The sequence below is a fragment of the Truncatella angustata genome, assembly GCF_020726525.1.
Source record: "Truncatella angustata strain MPI-SDFR-AT-0073 chromosome Unknown BKA67scaffold_1, whole genome shotgun sequence".
In the NCBI taxonomy this organism is placed as follows: Eukaryota; Fungi; Ascomycota; class Sordariomycetes; order Amphisphaeriales; family Sporocadaceae; genus Truncatella; species Truncatella angustata.
The window spans coordinates 1,825,696-1,845,728 of NW_025763381.1; the positions used below are offsets into that span (position 1 = coordinate 1,825,696).

Consider the following 20,033-nt stretch of genomic DNA (forward strand, 5'->3'; position numbering starts at 1 on the left):
CGGCTGTGGGAACGGCATTTGACGTCTTGTTTGCTTCAGCGTGCAGTTTTCATTCTCCGGAAGTCCGCATCTGCGTCCAGTCAATCCCCAGGATCGACATTTCTGCTGTGGGGTGTTACACTGCCGATATCGTTCGTTGCTTGTCCACCGCGAAATTTAACGATCGGGATGAGTTACGTGATCGCGGTACTTGCTTGTGGATCAAGCACACCAAATTCGCTTCATGGTGAAGGATGACTAATGTGCGATATACTCAGATGTAGCTGAGGGGCATATTGCCGGCGGTTGAAGGCTGTTTTGTTCTATTGCATCCAATGGCAGTACCTACCTGATAAAAGGTTGGGAAAAGTATATTTCTTGATTCGGCGGTTATCACTAAGTTCGAGTAGATGTAGCGTTAGTATGCAGCAGTGTAGCAAACAGCTGCGGGCACTTCCCATATGGGTATCTGAGAACGGCTCGGAAGCTTATGAATTGCCGAAACCGTGAGTTTCGAGGTTCCGGACTCACATCAGAAGTTGCTATCCTTTCAGAACCGTTTTCAGTAGCCACCCAATACATGCACCCCTCAAGGTGCAATCGCCCGGAATTGCTGTAAGCGTCCAGCAGAGAAAACCCGAGCAAACCATCCAGACCCTAACCTAATTTACATCCTAACTCGGCCACGGCCACATGCAGTCCTTGGCTTGTTCTCGAAAGAGTAGGAGTAGATTCGTGTATCAAAAGCGTACGAGTATCAAGATACTTCTTCCATTTAATGTTTATTCCGACCGCTTGCGCCAGGACACACCTCTTGCTACAACTCAGCGACTTGGCAGCACCTGTGCAGTGCACCGAAGCCTCAGTGGTCTTGTATACTGTGATTTCGCGGTGGCTTGACACCTGTTTCTGGGGTGGGGTTTCCTAGATGCTGTTCTTGCTTCGCTTTTTTCCATAGGCGCATCAAGCCCACGAATTCCTACCATTTACCGAGCATTTGACACTGACAGGTCGTTGGCATGTGTCTCATTCCTGATTGGTTAGTGCCTCGCAGGCCGACCTTAGCTTACATTCGCAACCAGATACCGTAGAAGCTTTGATTGAATGAGGCCAGTGCCGCTGAAAAAGCAAGAGTGGTGTCGATCAAGTCTTGACGGACGAACAAACGCTCGAAAACACGACTCAGCTACGAGCACACTTCAACTTCCATAGAATCTCTTAGACATCAGTACACCGTTTCCTTGGGCCCTTGAGTTCCGCAGAAACACCACCTTCAGCAACGAACCAGGAGAAGCCGACTGACGTCTTGGCTGGTCATGATTGAACCCAGACACTTATCTTTCGTCATATTGATGCGCTGCCTCTTCTCCCACAAATGAACTGAAACCACGAAAGACACGATCTGACAACGCGCGCTGTCTCCCGTGCTGCTCATAACGGAGATGTGCCGGTGACTTCGATGATGGGTGAGTTTAGTCCCGTGTCGCACATTCATACCCTTGTCATTGAATCCTCGAAAAAAAGTTGTGAGCAAGCCGCCCGCCCTGTTGCGACCCATTGGCCGGAATCTGTGCGCCCAAATGAGTGAACGTTTGACGCTTCTGCATTCTCGAGTCTCCTCGGCTTACGCTATTCGATGTTTCACAAATGAGGGGTGTAACCTACATAACTGTTTATGATCTGTTGGTTCTACTCCTATGCTGACCACTCTGTCCTACTACACAGCTCCGTCGCAGGCGCTACCAGAACATATCCAGCAGGATACATTGAGATACTCTCCTCGGTCGATTTTGCGATTGAATCTGCACGACGACGATGAAGCCACATGGGACAAAGCTCAACGACCATTCGCCTTAGACCCTCCCATCAGTCGGTCCGCCGCTCACTCACGCGAATCATCCCTTGAAAAGCTTCAGTCAGGCCCCCTTGCCGGCATCCCCGAGTCACCCATCTCTGCCGCATCGCCTTCTCGCTCGAACAGTGCCTTGTCGCGCCCCATTGTCGGTGGTATAGCAGAAAGAGCAGGAGACCCGAAAGGCCTTGCGTATGGACATCACCGGCAGACGTCAATTGTCCATGGCTTTCAACACTCGCGGAATGGAAGTCTGGCCAGTTCGTCGTCAAGTCCGCTCAGCCCGCAGATAATAGCTGCAGCTGGGGCTGGCCTTCTGCCGGAACGATTAGACATGCATGCAGCAGGCCGTTTGGAGTCCGACTCGACGATGAGTTCCCGCCCTTCGACTGCTCTTTCGGGGTCGACCGCCACCGCGAGTGTCCACCCCTCATTGCAAAGGACTTTGTCTACTACAGAGAGCAACAGCAACACTGCTACTACTCAAAAGAAGCTCGACCGCATGCAAAGCAAGTCCAGACGTGATCATTCTCAACAGTCCTCCAACCCGTCGCGCCATCAACATGAGCAGAAAACGGTGGGCGAGTACGCACTGCACGTCTTGTTCACGCATTTCATTGCGCTGGCGGAGGAAAAGCTGAATGAATGCATTACGATCCCTTTTGACCCAGAACCGCAGATTGAACACATCTGTGGCCCTGGTGCCGACCCTGCCTTTGATCAATTTATTGCCGCCTTGGGACATATTGCGAGTCAGAAGCCGAAGCCTCTAATTGACTTGATAATGCTATGGAGGAAACAAAAGAGTGAAGCTGCGGGTCAGGCACGAAATCAACTTCAGCAATCCAGGGGCAATATGCCTGGAGTCCCGTTACTACGGCGAAATACGGAACCTGTGCACATTGCAACAGCAAATGGCATGCCTGTGGAGAACGAATCAAGCCATGGACAAACGTCGCTTGCCGCAAAGCAGGAGTACGTAGCCCAAGCCGAACGGCGGTCTATTGTATCGATCTACGTTTTATGTCGCGTTTTGCTCGAGGTCATTAGCCAGAGCTCTCTGAGCTCTATTACCCAGGAGATGGAGGGCAAGCTCGAAGCTATAATCTTCGGCCAATTGAAGATTGCGGATATCGAACAGCTCTTTGTATCACCACTCAAGCTTGCAAACTGGAATCTTTTCTCACAGCTGCTAGGGGTCATGAGCGGAATTAACTTTGTTAGCGTCACAAACCGTTTTATTGTCGACCTGGAGCGGTCGCTTCAAGATTTGACTGTCAGGAGCCCAACAGTCCCGAACCGCGATCCTGAAGGACAGGTGGAATTAGTGCTGGGTGGTATGAAGCATCTTCGATTGAAGGTCTCGCCAGACACAGCTTGGGATCAGTCCTGTGATTTTCTGATAGCATTAGGCCAGCAGTTTGCTCGGTCACATGGACAGAAAGTCAAGTCAGCCTTTTGTCAAGTTCTCGAGACTCTCCTTCTGCCCATAGCAGGCAAAGCAAGCAACAGCCACCTCACGCATCCAAAATGGAGTGAGGTCATCAGCAATATAAGTCCTCGCCTGGCTTCCATGTTTATCAAGCCACGTCATTGGCAGGCCGCATTCCCATTAACGGCGACTATGATCTGTATGTCCCCTCCGGAAACGTCCGCATCGCAATGGCTTCAGATGATCTTGCCTCTTCAGACCCGGCTCAAGGATCGCAATTCGAGACTGGTTTGCCTGCAAGTGATATCGCGATTGCTATGGGCATATTTGTACCGCTGCAGTGATACTCCATCTGCAGTGGCACGGAAGTTGGATGAGGTGATGAAACTAGTGCTTCCACCAAACAAACGAATTTACACGGCGGCTGATACCACCGTATCTGGGCCACTTGTCCAGATCATCAGAATCATCGGGTTCAGATGTCCCGAGTATTGTTTCAAAAATATCATTTTCCCACTAGTCAACGCCGAGCTGTTTAACACTCACACAGAACTGAAAGTAGAACAGCTCGACCCTGACAGAATGGTCATGGGTATAAGAGCATTCCTAGTTATCATGGCAGACTTGGAAAAGGGCGAGCAAGGTCGGCCGCCTTTTCCTTTAGACTACGTTAGCCCGCCAACGACTGAACAATCGATACCGGTTTCCCCTTCAACCAAGTCTGCTCGGGGGCTACCTTGCTCCCCGCTCCCGCCGGTCTCTCACGACGAGACTCTTTCTAAGCCGGTGCATGTCGGTGCTTTAAGTGACGCTGTCAAGGAGTACTACAAAAAGTTCTCAGGGATTCTCGGCAAGATCACTATTATCTGCGACGACACTTTTGGAGGGCAAGCGGCTCTTGATGAGAAGTTTAACAGCCCAGGGCCGAAGACCCCAATCGCTGAGACATTCAACTTCTCTAGACGAGACGACAATCAGAACCCCGCTGAACAGAAACAGGCGTTCTACGAGTTACTCCATGTTGCTGTGCAAGCTCTACCTCGTTGTCTCCCGGCCGACATTCCGTTCAACTCCTTAATCAATCTTCTTTGCACGGGCACTGCTCATGTTCAAACAAATATTGCCGAGTCATCTGCACAGTCCTTGAAGTCCATCGCACGACAATCACATGCATATCAAGTTACCATGGGGTTCGCTCGGTTCATATTCAATTTCGATGATCGATATTCAACGATGTCCGATGGTGGTATGCTTGGTCCGGGTCATATCGAGAACACTTTACGACTTTATGTTGAGCTCCTCCAGATCTGGAGAGATGAGATAAAACAGAAGACTAAAGATGCCATATCTGATCCAAACGACAAGGCAATTAATGACAAGCGAGGTATGAAGCTCGATTTATCAAGTATATGGGCAGAAGTCGAACATGTTGAAGCTCGTGGCTTGTTCTTTCTCTGTTCTCAGTCACGAAGAGTGAGATACTATGCCGTTACGGTCCTTCGTCTAATCACCGAGTTCGACTCAGCCCTTGGAAAAGATGGTGGGTCAGAAAATGATACTCAACGCCTCATTGACATTCTTGACAATGACTCGGTACACGTCATGAGCTTTAAGGATGAGCATCTGTCTGTGGCCGAGCGTAGTCGACTGCAGCGCGGTATTCAAAAGAGTAACAATCGCGGTGCCTTGGTTGAGCTGTGCACTAGTGACGTTTCATATGACACAACACTATGGTTCAAAATTTTCCCCAACCTTATCCGCATAGCCTATGAGCGGTGTCCTTTCACGGTGACGATCAGCCGGGACTTGGTATGCAATCGCATAATGCAGATGTACAAGGGTATTGTCGTTCTGTCCGAGCCTACAAGAGGCTTATACTATGGCAGTGAGCCAGGTAGTGCCAGACACACCGTTAGAACTCCTACAACGCAACCCGACGTACTGGTTGAGCAGTTCAAGCTGTATCTTATATTTGCTTGTACAACTCTTGTGGATACCGGTCCCTTCCCATCTGCAGCATCACGAGAAAATCAGCACGGGCGAAAACCATCGAAGTCACTGGACAAAATCATTTCAGCGCGCGTCCTCTTCAAATATTTGAATCCCTTACTCTCAGTTACGTCCACGTCAGTAAGAGAAGCGGTTGTGGTCGCCATGGGTTCAATCAATAAAAATATATTCAGAACCCTACTAGAAGAGCTTTCCGGTCAAGTATCTAGATGCAACGATGAAGCCAGGACTCGCCTGCATCAGCGTACCGCTAGTAGTCCTCGACGTAATCGAAAGATGGACCTGTTACGGACAGAGTTGACTCACGTGTACAAACTTACATCCCACTTTCTGAAAGATGCCGATGTCTTCCAAGACGAATGGATCCTAAACAATCTTTGTGTTTTCACAAAAGACCTCAAACTCTTCCTTATGGATGGCGAAGTTCAGATGGACTGGGAATTTCAGAAGCTCCGTCGTCATTATTGTGGGTTAATGGAGGAGTTATTTGAAGGCATTGCTCGCACTAAAGATCCTTCTCGGTGGATGACATTCGAGTCACGAAAGTCTTCATTCTCTTTAATGGAAGACTGGTGCGGATTTTCTCCAAACCAGTCTCAGATACACCAACGAGAGGAGAGTATGCGGCAATCCATGATCGACCAGCAGTCTCTCAGTGAGCGCGGGACTGTCACCGCCGCCATGGAGATCGAGAAGAGGAATCTTAGGACGGCGGCCCTGAGCGCCATGGCGGCTCTCTGCGCAGGTCCTGTCAGTGTAACAACTGAAAGTGGTGCAGTGCTTCAATTTGACATGCGCCGCATGCTGATGTGGATTGAGTCTATATTCAATTCCGGAAGTGACAGGCTGAACCTGATCGGTAGACAGGCACTCAAGAACCTGATCGTTTCTAATCAAGAATTTCCCTATCTACTGGATGTATGCATTCGCGCATGCTACACTACTACAGTATCGAAAGTGCTCGAGAGTTATTTCACGGTGATAACAGAGGTCCTCCTGGAGAACATCAACTACCCGACTCCATTCTGGAGACTTCTTGGACTATGTTTGTTTGCGCTTGGAAACGAACTAAGTGATATAAGGTCAAAGTCAGCTCGTGTCCTCAGGGCACTTGAAGAACATCAGCAAGCAGCTCGTAGCTCCAAAATCCAGGACTTCGACATCAGCATCTCTGATAAGACGAAAGCTGTTTATAAGCTAGCACAGTTTGAGATATCAAAGCGCCTTGCGAAGCAACATCCTGAGCTCGCTTTCCACATATTCTCGGAATTTGCACTTTATTTCGAGGGTATTTCCAATGGTGCCAAGCAAAATATGGTAGCCGTCATTCTACCATGGATTCAGACTATCGAGCTCAAGGTTGATCCCAACGGCGGGCCCATTGCGAATTCTTACGTGCTTCTTGCCAATCTCTTAGAATTGACAATCAAGTCGGGCTCCGCTCTGCACAACGAAGTCCAAGCACTCTGGCAAGCTCTGGCTACTGGACCGCATCCAGGCAACGTTCGGCTTGTCCTTGACTTCATCATTTCGCTCTGTCTTGAGCGACGCGAGCAGAACTTTGTCGAATACGCCAAGCAGATCGTTGTGTTCCTGTCAAGCAGTCCCACTAGCCCAGGCATTAAGGTCGTAGAGTTTCTACTAATGCAAATTACACCAAAAGCCATGGTGCCAAACGAGAAAAGAGATATCGCGCCGCCACCCCCCGATATCAACCATTTCCCTCATTGTGCCGACCTAAACCAAGCACTACCCGTTGGTACTAAACAGGCAGGGTTTTCTCTTGGGCAACTGTCACTCATACTCCTTGTCGATCTAATGGTTTCCCCGGTGCAATTATCCGCGGATAGTCTGCCCATACTTCTGCAAGTTGTGACAGTGCTTTGGGATCATTACACGCCGCTCGTGCAGGAACAAGCACGAGAAATGCTCGTCCATTTGATTCACGAGTTGGTCGTATCCAAGATGGATGATGCTACTCCAGCAGAGACCAAAAATTCCATTGAGAATGTCATTGATGCCGTACGTCGCCACGATAAAATTGTGGTATGGGGCTATGAGGACAGCAATGGAAAAACAGGTGACCGAGATACAAAGGTACCTCAAAGCATGGAGTACCTTACCTCTGAAGTCGTGAAAACCTTCGAGGTGACTTTCCCCGGAATCAAAGAGCAGTGGAGCAAACTGTCATTGACATGGGCCACTTCCTGTCCTGTAAGACACTTGGCATGCCGGTCTTTCCAGATCTTCCGATGCGTTTTGTCCTCTTTGGACCAGCTAATGCTTGGCGATATGCTCGCCCGTCTGTCCAATACTATTGCAGATGAGGATTCCGAGATCCAGACCTTCTCCATGGAGATCCTCACAACACTAAAAACGCTCATCGTAAAGCTCGAGCCAGAAAAGTTACTGGAATTACCTCAACTCTTCTGGACAGCATGCGCATGTCTTGAGTCGATCAACGAACGAGAATTCTTGGAGGCAGTCGAGATGCTTAACGAATACCTTGACAAGCTTGACTTCCATGATCCAGTTGTTAGGCAGGCGTTGTTGGATGGTCGCCCACCAAGGTGGGACGGAACATTTGAGGGCATCCAACCACTTATGTACACAGGATTACGGTCTTCCCTTTGCCTCGAGCCTACCCTGAAAACCCTTGCTAAATTGGTTGTACTAGCCAGCGATCCTCTTGTTGGGAACGATGACCGCCTGTTCTTCGCAGCCATTGCTAATTTCCCACGGTTCCTGGAAGCGATGGATAATAACATTAATGACCTGTCCGAAGATGTTTTTAACACAGCTGAGATTCTTTACGCAGTTGCGGATGCTCAAGACTTTCATGGCATCTGCGTGGCTCTCGACAAGTTAATGACCTGTCAATATCAGCACAGTAGTGAGTTCCTTTGGGAATTCTTCACGGCACTCCGGGATGTGTATTTGCCGCAGTTGGACTTTAAGATGCTAGTCATGTTGATGGGATTTCTCACGAACAGTATCTCATCTGTCAAGATCATGACAATGCGCATATTGACTATCGTCATTCCGGAAACTGAAATGCGCAGGCCGGAAATCGCCGGCCATGGATCAGATCTCATTTCACCACTCCTGCGATTGCTTCAGACGCAGTATTGTATGGAGGCACTGCAAGTTCTTGACAGCATGATGGCAATGCCAGGGTCATCTATGGACAAGCACCATCTACGGATGAGCATGACGCAGTCCTCGTCGAAAGCCACCCGTAAGGAGTACGAACGAACACAAAGCTTGTTTGGCATACCCGAGGAGTCCGGCTGGGCTGTACCTGTACCTGCGAAAAAGACCGATGTCACCCGTGCAAACATCCATGCTGCTTTCTACATGTGCCAAACTGATGCGGAAAATGGCATTCCCACAGATCCTACGCCAACGCCTGACGTGGAGTTCCACAATGATGACTTCCATTACGGCTACTTCCAAATGCCGGACCGCACAGATACGATGATGTCCGATGAAATCCGCGGCGAAGCACAGATAAATGCTGACCTCGTCACAAAGCTGGACAGTTTAGACGACTTCTTTGATGACATGTCGCAGAGTCCGCCTAGCGAAGGGCGTTCCTCACATACGGTGACCGAATTTTCGCCCGAAGGGTATGAAAGCACCACCCAGCTCTACGATGAGCAGATTCTTCCAATCTTGCACCAGGCATCTAGCAACACCTCGTTCCAGAACGGCTTCGTGGATCGCCCGCCTCCTGGTCCTTCTCCACGTGAGTTACAACCTCCGAATACCATGAACCCGGCAGCATTCAGTGCCGAACCGACACTCCGCCCGGGGTTAATCAATCGCTCAATTACATCCCCAATGGTACCCACATATAGTTCGCAGATTGGCGAGGTGACCTCAGATGACGAATTTAACGAAGATGTCTTCTCGGATGGCGACGATGATAGGCAAAATACGGACGGGTCTGGGGACGGGTCGTTCTTCTTGGAAAATATGATTCGGCCCGTCAAGCAGGCGACACGAACACACATGCGCAGGCTGACAGGTGGGAGATCAAGAGATATGGACAGGCAAAGGGATCTGTTCAGGACACAGATGAACCAAGTTCCAAATCCGCAGGTACCAAAGGTGCCACAGAATTTCTTGAACAAATAAAGAAATAATGAAGATATCTACATAAAAAGAATTGTGTAAAGATCCATGTTTGCAAGCGAGTTATACGGGTTTGCTGGTTGTACATAGTGTGTCCATAATATCAGGCAATATATTTTGTTGAAAAGACAGCGCGCAACATATATGTACGCCACATCTACTTTGAGTTTAGAGTATCATTGCGAGCTGATACGCGAGGCTGGAATATGGTTGTATGAGAATGTGAGGATCCAGTGTGGTTCGCAGGTAGCCAGTGGCCGGTTAGTCAGGTGGAGGACGTTCGGATGAAGGATTGGCTTGCTATCTTGGTTAAGAAATTACAATGCCAGTCAGTGAGTACAACCACCACGGTCCACCAAACCTCTTGAAAACCTTCCTAGTCTTGTATCTATCTGGTGATTCTAATGTACCAGGCTTTGGTCTGATTAATGGCTTAACGGTGGGGGAAATGCGGGGGACCAGGTTCACAACTTATTCTGACATCGCTCACAATACCATATATTCATGATTTAATCGCACAAATCTTAGCCTACCACCTAGAGTAGAGTCGAGAGAGCCATCCGAGATATATTGCCTAACCATGACCACCTCGGATCATAGCCAGTGGGGGTTTGAAGCTCAAGCACAGAGCACCCTCTTTCTTCTGCCAAACGAAACCCGTCGCGAGATATACAGGCAGTTCTTCCACCATGATGTTCATGTCTATCTGCACCAAGACCATATCCGTCTATCTCTCTGCGTGCAGGAGCGATTACGGAACCGGGAACTCGAGAGTTATATCTCGCAATACGCCAACCGCTCCAAGGCTGACACGGCGATGTGGACCCGGCGCATCGCATCATCGTGGGGGGAGCACTGGAAATGCGAAGAACTGGCCAAGGGCGTGCACAATAGTCACGGCGTAGCCGGGAACTACGTACAGTCCATGTCTCGGGCGTGCAAAAGACTGTACGTATGTGACTGCCCAGCCAGCCCCATTCTGGGCTTACCAAAGGCAGTTATATCGACGTCGCTACTTTCGTCGCGGATTTCACCACCATCCACATCACAGATCCCGCGGCACTCTCCCAAATATGTCGGGGAGTGAACAGCCGGACTCTTGCTCCGAAATTCTTCGGCATGTCGTTTTCACACGTCAAGCGACTGGGCATGACCTTCAAGCTAGACGTCGACTTCTGTGAGGGCTGGGGGCGCGTTACGGCCAACGACGATGTCGACCAGACCCCTGGTCCGGCCGTCTCTGCCGTGGGTGAGCACTGGGCAGCAGCACAGCAACGCTGGCGTGAGATGTCTGTAAACATTTCCCAGCTCAGACAATTGCAGGCCCTTCATGTCAGCTTGGACCACAACAACAAGTGTCCCTGGGCCGTCGTGGATGAGCGGGCCATACTAGCACCCTTGGCGAAAGCCGCCGAAAATGGCGATTTTGCGCTGACTATAGATCTTCCGATGCTTGAGCCGCATTTTCAAAACCCTCTGCGTCATTACACAGCAGACAGCCCGGCCTTGCACTTCAGCATCATCCGTAGGTACCGAGAGACGTTATTTGTCGGGGTAGACAATTCCGGCGAAAGAAGTGTGGTCGAGAAGTGGCAGTTCCCAGTACTGTATCACTTCTACCAAGATGTGGACGGATTCAAGGACAGAGGGGTGGAGTGTGGCGGGCCAAGTGCTGAAGACATGGTGAGGCTTCGTGACCAAGCTGAACAAGAGGAGCGAAATGTGGCGAGAAGAGGACGAGATCCGTGGGATTACATCACGGAACTTTGCGAACAGTAATTTCATCTCCCATCTGGTCTTGGAACTTGATATGCTGACATATGTGCTGCAGATTGTCCCAATGAGGTTGTCACACTGCGGATGCCAGTTCAGGTATGGTCAAGACGTCATTACAGCAAGGAGAGCTGTAAACGAGTGAGCCAGCAATCGACCATCTTTCCGGAGCAGTCGTATTGTCCAAGGTTATTACTTCCTAGAGCCCCTATTGCAAGTATCCATCATGGAGCGGGATGGTTGAATTTGAAAGGAACCTCATTTCGCAGTGGTTGGTCGAGGAAGTGATGATTTACGAAGCGGGAGACGGAATTGGAACTAGAATCAAAACAATCTCCCTAATTGGCACTGGGAAATAAAGAAGGTTGATAAAACAGCCTGTTGGCCTCTCCGCGCCAGTTGGTAGCCGATATCTATCCCTGATGGTTGTATAATACATTATCATGAGTCATCTGAACACATATTGTTCTTGGGATAATAGGGCATTTATAGCACGTATTGTATCAGCTTACGCCATATGAACAACATCGTGTATAGCGGTAAAGAGGGAAAAGGAAGAGCGATTGTTTTAATGTTTTATCCTCTACGAAGAGATTAGGATATCATACGTAGCGTAAGAAACCAGCGAGTAACTTAGACCAAGAGATATCTCACAGATGCAGGCCTTGTATCTACAAAGTTTCGGATGAGTTACGCGCACACACAGAAGGCATAATGATTCGCCGGAAGTGCACGCAAGCACGCCTGTCGAAATCATTATTCTAGGCATTGTTTGCAACTAATCCGCAGTTGTAGGCACGGCCTTGAACGCGCAAAACACATCAGATGTTTAACTTATTAAGTCGAAGCCGGTATTCTGGTGCAGTTGACAGATATAGCGCATATCACCTATATTATTAACAACAGCGAAGCCTGTGTAATCAATTAGTGGCTATATCCAAAACAGAAATCCAAATCAGTGGGTTCTGACACTGATTAACGCTGGGGTCAGCGACCGGAAGTCATTATTCACGATTTCGATCATGCCTGGTTACGAGCAAAACCTTTCGCCTGGCAAGGGCATGGCAGCCGACTGCTGACGACTCATAGCTATAAGTTTGAGGAGAGGACAAGATGTTAGATCTTTAGGAGGAAGCATTAGCACGTTTAGAATTCATGAGTTCATTGACTGTGAGACCAACCCTGATAATCCTGTCCTTGCAACAAAAAGAAATCACGTCCCGTAGTGACGCCGATCCTAATCGACGAAAACCACCGGTGGGTATGCGTCTCCATCTCGGCCTACGTGGTGGCATGCTGAGAGACTTGTCGTTCTGGGATGGCGGACTGCACGACCCGAAAAGAGTAGTGTCCCGGTCGGGAGATCAGTTGTAGATGGTTTATGCATGTACACCGACTGCCTGATTGTTTGCCTTGGTGTAGACGAATGCAGCACTAGTATCTGTAACGAGTCGAGTAGTCCTTGGGGCTGACAACCAAACCACGTCCCTTCTTGGCGCCTTTGTAGATGGTCTCGCAGATGTCGATGAGCTCCTGCTTGTCCTCGAGGACAAAGTTGAGCTTGTTGTTGTTACCGGTTCCCAGATCGATCATCATGTGTTTGTTGCGGAAGAACCACATGATGGTACAGGGGTCGTAGAGCTCGTACATCTGGTTGAAGTCGGGGACCTGGTCCAAGTCGCACAGGTAGATGACGCAGAAGTTCTTGACCCTGTCGGCAATCTTGTAGAGAACTTCATCCTGCGCCATACATGTAGGGTCGCTGTCTCTCCCCTATGTTCTCAGAACATTCCAGTCAGTTAGTCTTTCCATGATGATAGGAAGTATGCTTTCGGTCCTGGCTTGGTTGAGACCACTGGTCCCACCTTTCGAAAGACGTGCAGGCTTGAATGGTATCTCGAAGGACAAGGGAAATCTAAGGACACGGGCTGATTTCTATACGTACAAAACGAATGCAAACCAGGCGATCCTCCTCGCCGAGGATTGCTTGGTCAACATGCCAACCAGTGGTCAAGTGAGGAAGGAAAACGGAACTGTTCAGCAGGACAGGTTAGCTTTATCAGCGACTGGTAAAACAATTACGACCGTGAGCACTTACCCCATGATGTGTTGTTGTTGTTGTTGTTGTTGTTGTTGTTGTTGTTGTTGTTGTACGTGATGAACAAAAAAAAAGTAACGGGAGCGAAGATGAAGAGTCTGAGCCAGTACGCTGCGCGTAGTTGTCTGTTCTTGCGATGATGGGGTGGTGTTGAACAAGTGAAGGATTGATGAGTGTACTTCTCATCTGACGTTGCCCAAGTTGCGACGGGGGCGGCGGCAGGCACCACAAACCAACTGCATGTGTTGCACCTGTATCAGTACTCGGACGGTTGGTGGGGGCCTTATTGTGAGGCACGTACATACTTGCGCTGCTCCGTACTGTACATAGCACCTACGACAACCTTCCAGCACAAGGAGCCACAGTGGAGAGCGCGGGGTCAGTTCCGCTGAGCAGCAGCCGGAGCTTCTTATTAGCTGGAAGGCGGTCAAATTTCTTGAGAGGAAACCGGCGGCAGAATCCCAACTTTCAATGCGCTGCAGCCCGTGGGGTGCCCTCCAGGCCGCAAGCTTAGAAGCACTCGCTGAAAAGCACTCGCTGAAAACCCATTCCACGAGTCCATAGATATTCTTGTAGCATTGCCAGTGCCAGTTTTCCATGTCCCAGTCGAGTAGCTAGCACCCGTGCTCACTGACCCGGACAAACAGAATACCTATCCGAGTATTCTCTCCATCGTCACAGCCGCAGTTGCAAACTCCCAAGATGAAGCGAAAGGAAGCGCCTGATCTTGGCGACACCACCAAGCCCCCCAAGCGCAAGCGAAACATCGTCGTCGAGGCTCCCACTTCCGAAGAGGTACACAGCTCGCGGCAACTACGGCAACTCCTCACCTTCGAACAAGATCTTCGCAAAGCAAGACATGGGCTCCAGTCCTTCAAGGACCTGCTCGACGGCGTCCTCAACGAACATGGCACCAAGGACCCCTACAAACTCGAGATTGTCACTCAGTATCTCGAGCTCACCAAGCCGAGAGACGTCCAGGACGAACCACCAGTCTACCTATCCGACATCATGGAGATGTGGAGCATGGCCTCTCAAATGGCCAACGAGAACGTCATGTCGGCTGTCGCTGTCGTCCTCGCTCTTCTCTTGAAGCTCATTGCCTCGGATGTCGATTTGGTCGAATATGGGCTAGGCATTGGTCGCACTCTTCTTCAGAAGCGCCAGCAGGAGCTGCTGGCCAAGAATCTTTCCGCAGACAAGGGCAAGGATTTCATAATCTCGCCCACTCTGAGGTTGATCAGAGAAGTTGTTTGTATGGACGGCGGTGCATTGGCCGTCTCGGCTTTCAGGGCCAGAAATTACACCTACAAATCCCTGGCCAGGAACATGGGCTTGCGCTTCCTCGGCGAAGGCATCGAGGACCTCAAGAGGCCAAGTGTCAGAACAAACGCTGTTAGAGTCCTGCTTGCCAGTCTGAAATTCCTCCATGCGGAAGCGAAGCGAGACCTCCTGTCCCAGAGGGATGTTGTGGCCGCCTTGATGAGAGGCATCAAGGAAGACCCCCCCTCCCTGATTTTCGAGATCTTGAACACCTTGAAGACCTCTGTTGTGCTCGACCAGAAGCTCTCGAAAGAAGCCAAAATCAGGATACTCAACGCTCAGTCCTTGATTCGCATCGCTTCGTTATACACATACCATCATAGTCAGATCTCCGATGACAATGAGCAGTCGGTAGAAGAGGCAGCTCATCAGTTCCTTCTGGCAGCTTGCACGACTGCAAGCTCCGGCATTCTCCGCACTCAGAACGGGTTTTATCCGGAAGGCGTCGATGCAAATATTGCAGCCACTTCAGAGTCCAATGACGATGATAACGGTTTGGCGAGCATTCCTTGGATGGACAAGTTTAGTGAAGAAGTTCCCGTGCGCAATCTTTTGCTTTCAGAGTTCATCTTGACACTCAAGCCGTGGTCGAGCTTGAAGCAGAATGAGTTGCTTGTTGCCATATTCAAGGCATGCCCTGAATTGGTCGCCAACTACTTCGTGAACAAGAGGACTTTTAACTTCGACCCGACGCTCTCAGCGACTTGGATAGGCTACTCGACATTGCTCTTCAACACTATCCGATTAGACATCCCGCCATTTTTAGGCCATTCGAAGAGGTTCGCAAGGATACCACCCCCGACCGCTACTGCTCTTTGCAATATTCTGCCGCTCCCGCTTGATCTCAAAGCTATAACGAAATGCTTAAACCACAAGTCCAAGCTTATCTCATTCTTTGCGATACGTCTGCTTGTGATTGCACTGGAAAAGTTGGCGGATGTCCTGGAGATTTACAAGAAAGCTGCCAAGGCGTCTGATAACCTGTGGCACGATGCTGCTCGTAGGCTTGTCGACGAATTTTGTAAGAGAGTACCTAGTCTCAAGGATGTCGTAACTGCATACAAAGGCCTGTCGGATGATGATCTTCTACAGCGAGATGCTGCCAGTCGGTTGCTGGTCTTGTATCATGAAGCAATCCCCCAGATAGCTCTTGCGGCGAAATATGACTTTTCACCTATGCTCTCGGCCGCCATCAAAAGATTTGAGGATGGTGCGGTGGAAGAACAGGCGCCCATGCGGCTGTTGGAGCTTGAAAATCTCTTCACAACGGCAAAGTATTCACCGGGTATGAAATGGTTCGCCAAAAGCAAAGACTCCCCAGTGTCACCGTTTGTAACTCTCTTGAAGCTGTATGTGGAAAACACCAAGGGACTCACGGCAGCGACAGTCACAAAGGTCCTTCGGTTTGTAGCCGAGGAGCACGAACTAATCTCACGAGATTCGCCAAAGTCGGGTCTACAACCTCTGCTGTCCGCTTTGCGAGGTTGTGACGGACTGCAAAAAGAGATCTGGTTATTCCTGGATAATTGCGCAGAACGGTGTGCAAGATCGCCCATCAAGTACCTGGAAATGATATACGAGCTGCCCGCAGTGAACAGCGACCCGGCTGATGATGGAGCCGATGAGGTTTTAAGTCCTCTGATAACCGTTATTGCCGAGCAACTGCCTTTCTTCGTAAAGCCAACGACGGAGAAGGTGTTGCTGACTAGGATGGCTCAGTTGTTGTCGAGCTACCTGGCCCAGCTGCAAGCGGCAGGGGTTAGGAAATCACTGCTTCAAGCAGTTTTGACCAAACTAGCTCTAGCCTTCGGTGATTCCAAGGCTCGAAAACACTTATTAATTCCGGAACAAACAGTCTCTCCAGAACCAATGGATATCGATGGAGCCAGTCCTCAGGGAAACAGCGACAGCTTGAATGACGACAACACTCAGATAAGCCAGGAACAATTAGAGGAGACGCTTTCTGTACCAATCACAGTAAGCAAGGATAACAGCGCATTGGTTAAATGGGCTACCAAGTCAGCAGAAGAACTCGTTGAAGAAGGTTATGCTGCTTCGGTGGTATGGCTTCTTTCGTCCGAGCATCGCAGTATTCGAAAAGAAGCCCTTACGAGCATTGTCAAGATCGCGGCAAAGGTCAAAGAATCAGCCTATGAGGAGAATGCGCAAGTCTGGCTTTTGTTATCAGAACTCATTGAGACTGTGCGACAGAACAGAGATGCTACCGTTCCTAACACGATTCTGGCTTTCGTCTGTCGAGCACTCGACATCATTAGGAACCCTACACACAGCCTCTATCCGAAGATCAACACCTTCCTCACCCGTGGCCCTAGCTGGGATCTGGACAAGCTTCCATTGGTACAGGATATAGTACAAGAGCAGCCAACTGAGGATGGCGCCTATTATACCGAAATTAGCTGGCTGCTTTCCTACTTGCTCGACAGCATCCGGACCGCTGAGGATGTAGGACTACTGCACAAGCGAAAAGTGTTCGAGCGGGTATTTGCACTTTACTGCAACCCCTATATGGGCCCGAACTTGCGTAGCCAAATCTTAAGGATACTGTACCGAACTAGCACCATGTCTGGAGGTAGCGACACCTTGCTAACTCGATTCGGGGCCGCCAGCTGGTTAGAACTTCAAAAAGCGACCAGCAGTAGTGACAATGGAATCTACCGAGCGCTGATCAGCAGATTATGGAATACCTGCGACCAGAAGAGGATCGCAACTTGGAGTCGAGACTCGATCCAAGCGTTGATGGAAAATCCATGAGGGCATATGGAAAGGGATTAATGCAATAGTCAAAGTAGACTAATAGTGTAGAGGATTTATGTATACCCCTGAATAAGATATTCAACACACTTGGCACTTGCTCTTACAGAGCTGGCTAGGAAGTGCACGAAAATCGAGCCTCTCCTGTCTTGCAGACATGAGTGCCTAGAATACCTGCCTAATCAGGAGTAGTCGGCCCATAAAGGCTTGGCTATCACTTTGACACCCAGCTCGCTCTTGGATGTCGTGTCAACGGGAGATCTCGCGCAGAGGCACCCCGCCCACTCTCTCGATATGGCCCAACCCTTTCGCATACGGGAGCAGTTGACCCATCCTGAAGATACAGAGTTCCTGGTAGCGGCGTTCGACTCATGCATACCCTACTGCGAATCCGTCGGCTCCGGCGGCATGTGGGGGAGCCAGCCCTTCAGCGCCAAAGACGGGTTCCTGAAGAGCACCCAGGACGACGTGCTGCACTCGGAGCGCTACAGGACCACAGGTGAGGGCGAGGAGGCCGTGCGGATCTTCGTGGCCGAGCAGCCGGTCAGCGGCGCGGAGGACGATGGCCTCTGCTACAGGACAGAGGCCGCGCATGGAGACGGTCAGCACTCCGCAGCAAGGTATCTCAAGCTCGGGGCCGCCATGGTGAGGATGAACTGGTTCCCGCCGTATGTGCGGGGCCAGGCTCGTCTGAAATCTGCAGTCCAGGAGGCAGAGGAGGCGGGGGACTGGGTGTATGTCGAGGTCATAATATCTGATTTTCGTGCCCCCGAGACTTCGAGGAAGGGAGTTGGTGTCGCGCTGCTGGATTACATCAGGGACTTTTCGGTCGGGAGGGGAGCGAGCACGGTATTTGTCGATGCGTGGTCAGGGAACGCTGGGAAGCTGGTTCGGTGAGTTATCCTCCTCCTTTCGCAACGAAGATTCTGGGTATGCAGCCGGCGAGAGCGCCGCTTCGGGGGTTTGGGTTGCACATAAGAACCATGATGAGATCGGGAAATTCCGGCTAGAGTACACCGCTGATGCGGCCACAGTCTTTATGAGTTGAATGGGTTCACGGCGGAGAAAGACTTCTTCGTCGAAAGGAATGATAAAGAACCATGGCCTGCAGTGTTATTACGACGAGATCTAGGAAATGCAAGCGCATAACTCGGACGAGCCGCAGGGTTTGATGTGAAGAGAGGCAGAGGAAATGAGGACAAAACAAATATAATCAGAATCCACTCTGGGAAATCTAGGCCATTGAAGAGTCGACATTCAACAACCTGAGATGCTGGAGCCGGAGCCATCCGTATGAATTATTGGATCGAAGGCTATCCGAAGTGGCTCCTTCTCCAGACCCTCTATCAGTCATGACATACTCTAATGGAACAAATTACTACTCCAACCATAACGGCCTCTAGCGTTCCTCTTTTGATCGTCCATCTCGGTCTTGATCCTGCATGCTTTCTTTGTGCTCTAGGTCAATCTCGAACCTCTTAGGAAACCTGAGAACAATTTCGGCAGCTACGTTATAATCAGACTAAATGATTTGAGTAGCGCCAGACTTACATCATCTTCCCTGCTGTTGCGGTGGTGGGTTACTGATAGCAACGTTTCAATAATGCAGATCAACCAGGTGAACCTCCGGATAGCAAACACAAGCAGGCTGGGCGCCACGTAGCAACCCAAAAGCCTCGATCTCACGTCACACTGGTCGGTCGTATTAGAATAGGCCATATGCGCCCTCTGAAAAGCACGCTTCGTTGCCGATGTGCCCCAGCTTCTGGGAGATATTCAAATCACCAGAATTCATTGATCGCGAAGTTGACAACAACGAAATCTACGACCACACCGAGAATTTCCAGAATCAGCGCACGTGATGTAGAACAAACGAAGCTGATAAGAATGCTCTGAGACGTTTGTGGAACCTATCGTCGTATTGACACGGCTCACCGACCCCAAGTGTCAGCCGCCCAAGCCCCCAGAGGCTTTGATCGACGCCTAGCTGGAATTGCTGGTCTGACTGCCACAAATGTGGCGGGCAGCTAGATTCAGGTTTTCCGCCAGAACACTACCTTCTCGTTGTCCAGACTCTGGCTGGCAAAGGAATGTTTGAGGACGGTGGTAGCAGCGTTTCATGCTGGATGTTGCGGCTCGAAACAGATGAACGCCAGGGGATCGTCGAATTCGCAGACGAGATCCTCCCCTCACTTCTTGCACCCAGATGCCACAGAGCCGACCCATGACCACTCGACCGAGCACGGGGCAACCCTGCGCGGGACGGTCTATAATAGGGAACAGCTCCACTGGGACCGTCTCCAACGTCACTGGCCCCTATCGAGCCTCTCCAAGGCGTCCGAGCAGCTTGAGAGGTTTGCGCTCTCGTGGCTGGGCTTTAGAGCACCACGCCGAAGCACGAGTTCCGCTACAGCGGTGCCGAGTGTGCCAGATTAAAGCCAAGCACCGAGGATTTGGTTCTTCTCGATTTCCTAGCCACGGCACAATTCATACCCTCACGCCTCCGCGGATCTGTCGACATTCAACCGTAATCGGAAAGCACTCGGTGTAACTGGTGTGCTGGAAACGGCCGGCTTGGGCCCATCACCGAGCCTGACCACAGGTCCGGTGTGGAGTAAATCATGTACTATTCACAATGGAACACATTGGGAGGGGCC

At 50.3% G+C, this 20,033-nt stretch overlaps 5 protein-coding genes across 5 annotated transcripts; 4 read left to right on the top strand and 1 right to left on the bottom strand.

Moving 5' to 3' along the window:
• Positions 1–1,676: 1,676 nt before the first annotated feature.
• Positions 1,677–9,746, top strand: BKA67DRAFT_589488 (cell morphogenesis N-terminal-domain-containing protein; the record flags this gene model as incomplete). The annotated part of the gene is made up of 8 exons (XM_046104465.1): positions 1,677–1,852; positions 1,961–7,487; positions 7,518–8,137; positions 8,168–8,398; positions 8,432–8,879; positions 8,922–9,021; positions 9,058–9,232; positions 9,725–9,746. The coding sequence occupies 8 exons, from the start codon at positions 1,677–1,679 to the stop codon at positions 9,744–9,746; spliced, it is 7,299 nt and encodes a 2,432-aa protein (XP_045963595.1).
• Positions 9,744–11,707, top strand: BKA67DRAFT_14498 (uncharacterized protein). The gene is made up of 3 exons (XM_046095079.1): positions 9,744–10,358; positions 10,409–11,185; positions 11,242–11,707. The coding sequence occupies exons 1-3, from the start codon at positions 9,991–9,993 to the stop codon at positions 11,252–11,254; spliced, it is 1,158 nt and encodes a 385-aa protein (XP_045963596.1). The 5' UTR covers positions 9,744–9,990; the 3' UTR covers positions 11,255–11,707.
• Positions 11,708–12,617: 910 nt separating this feature from the next.
• Positions 12,618–13,215, bottom strand: BKA67DRAFT_511106 (mitosis protein DIM1-domain-containing protein; the record flags this gene model as incomplete). Its single annotated transcript, XM_046097380.1, has 2 exons — positions 12,618–12,956; positions 13,129–13,215. Coding segments are annotated over 2 exons (426 nt in total), but the record flags the coding sequence as incomplete, so codon positions are not given.
• A 520-nt stretch (positions 13,216–13,735) lies between these two features.
• On the top strand, positions 13,736–17,558 carry BKA67DRAFT_544511 (ribosome 60S biogenesis N-terminal-domain-containing protein). The gene has a single exon (XM_046101270.1). The coding sequence runs from the start codon at positions 13,984–13,986 to the stop codon at positions 17,374–17,376; it is 3,393 nt and encodes a 1,130-aa protein (XP_045963598.1). The 5' UTR covers positions 13,736–13,983; the 3' UTR covers positions 17,377–17,558.
• A 112-nt stretch (positions 17,559–17,670) lies between these two features.
• BKA67DRAFT_652696 (uncharacterized protein) lies at positions 17,671–18,525 on the top strand (the record flags this gene model as incomplete). Its single annotated transcript, XM_046106213.1, has 2 exons — positions 17,671–18,269; positions 18,411–18,525. The coding sequence occupies 2 exons, from the start codon at positions 17,671–17,673 to the stop codon at positions 18,523–18,525; spliced, it is 714 nt and encodes a 237-aa protein (XP_045963599.1).
• Between the last annotated feature and the right edge of the window lie 1,508 nt (positions 18,526–20,033).

What these genes read in the sequence shown, in the direction of transcription:
- BKA67DRAFT_14498 (XM_046095079.1), top strand. Translation starts at nt 9,991, where the DNA reads ATGACCACCTCGGATCATAGCCAGTGGGGGTTTGAAGCTCAAGCACAG. An exon ending in TCTCGGGCGTGCAAAAGACT is followed by an intron (nt 10,359 to 10,408) that starts GTACGTATGTGA and finishes TACCAAAGGCAG; the next exon opens with TTATATCGACGTCGCTACTT.
- BKA67DRAFT_544511 (XM_046101270.1), top strand. Translation starts at nt 13,984, where the DNA reads ATGAAGCGAAAGGAAGCGCCTGATCTTGGCGACACCACCAAGCCCCCC.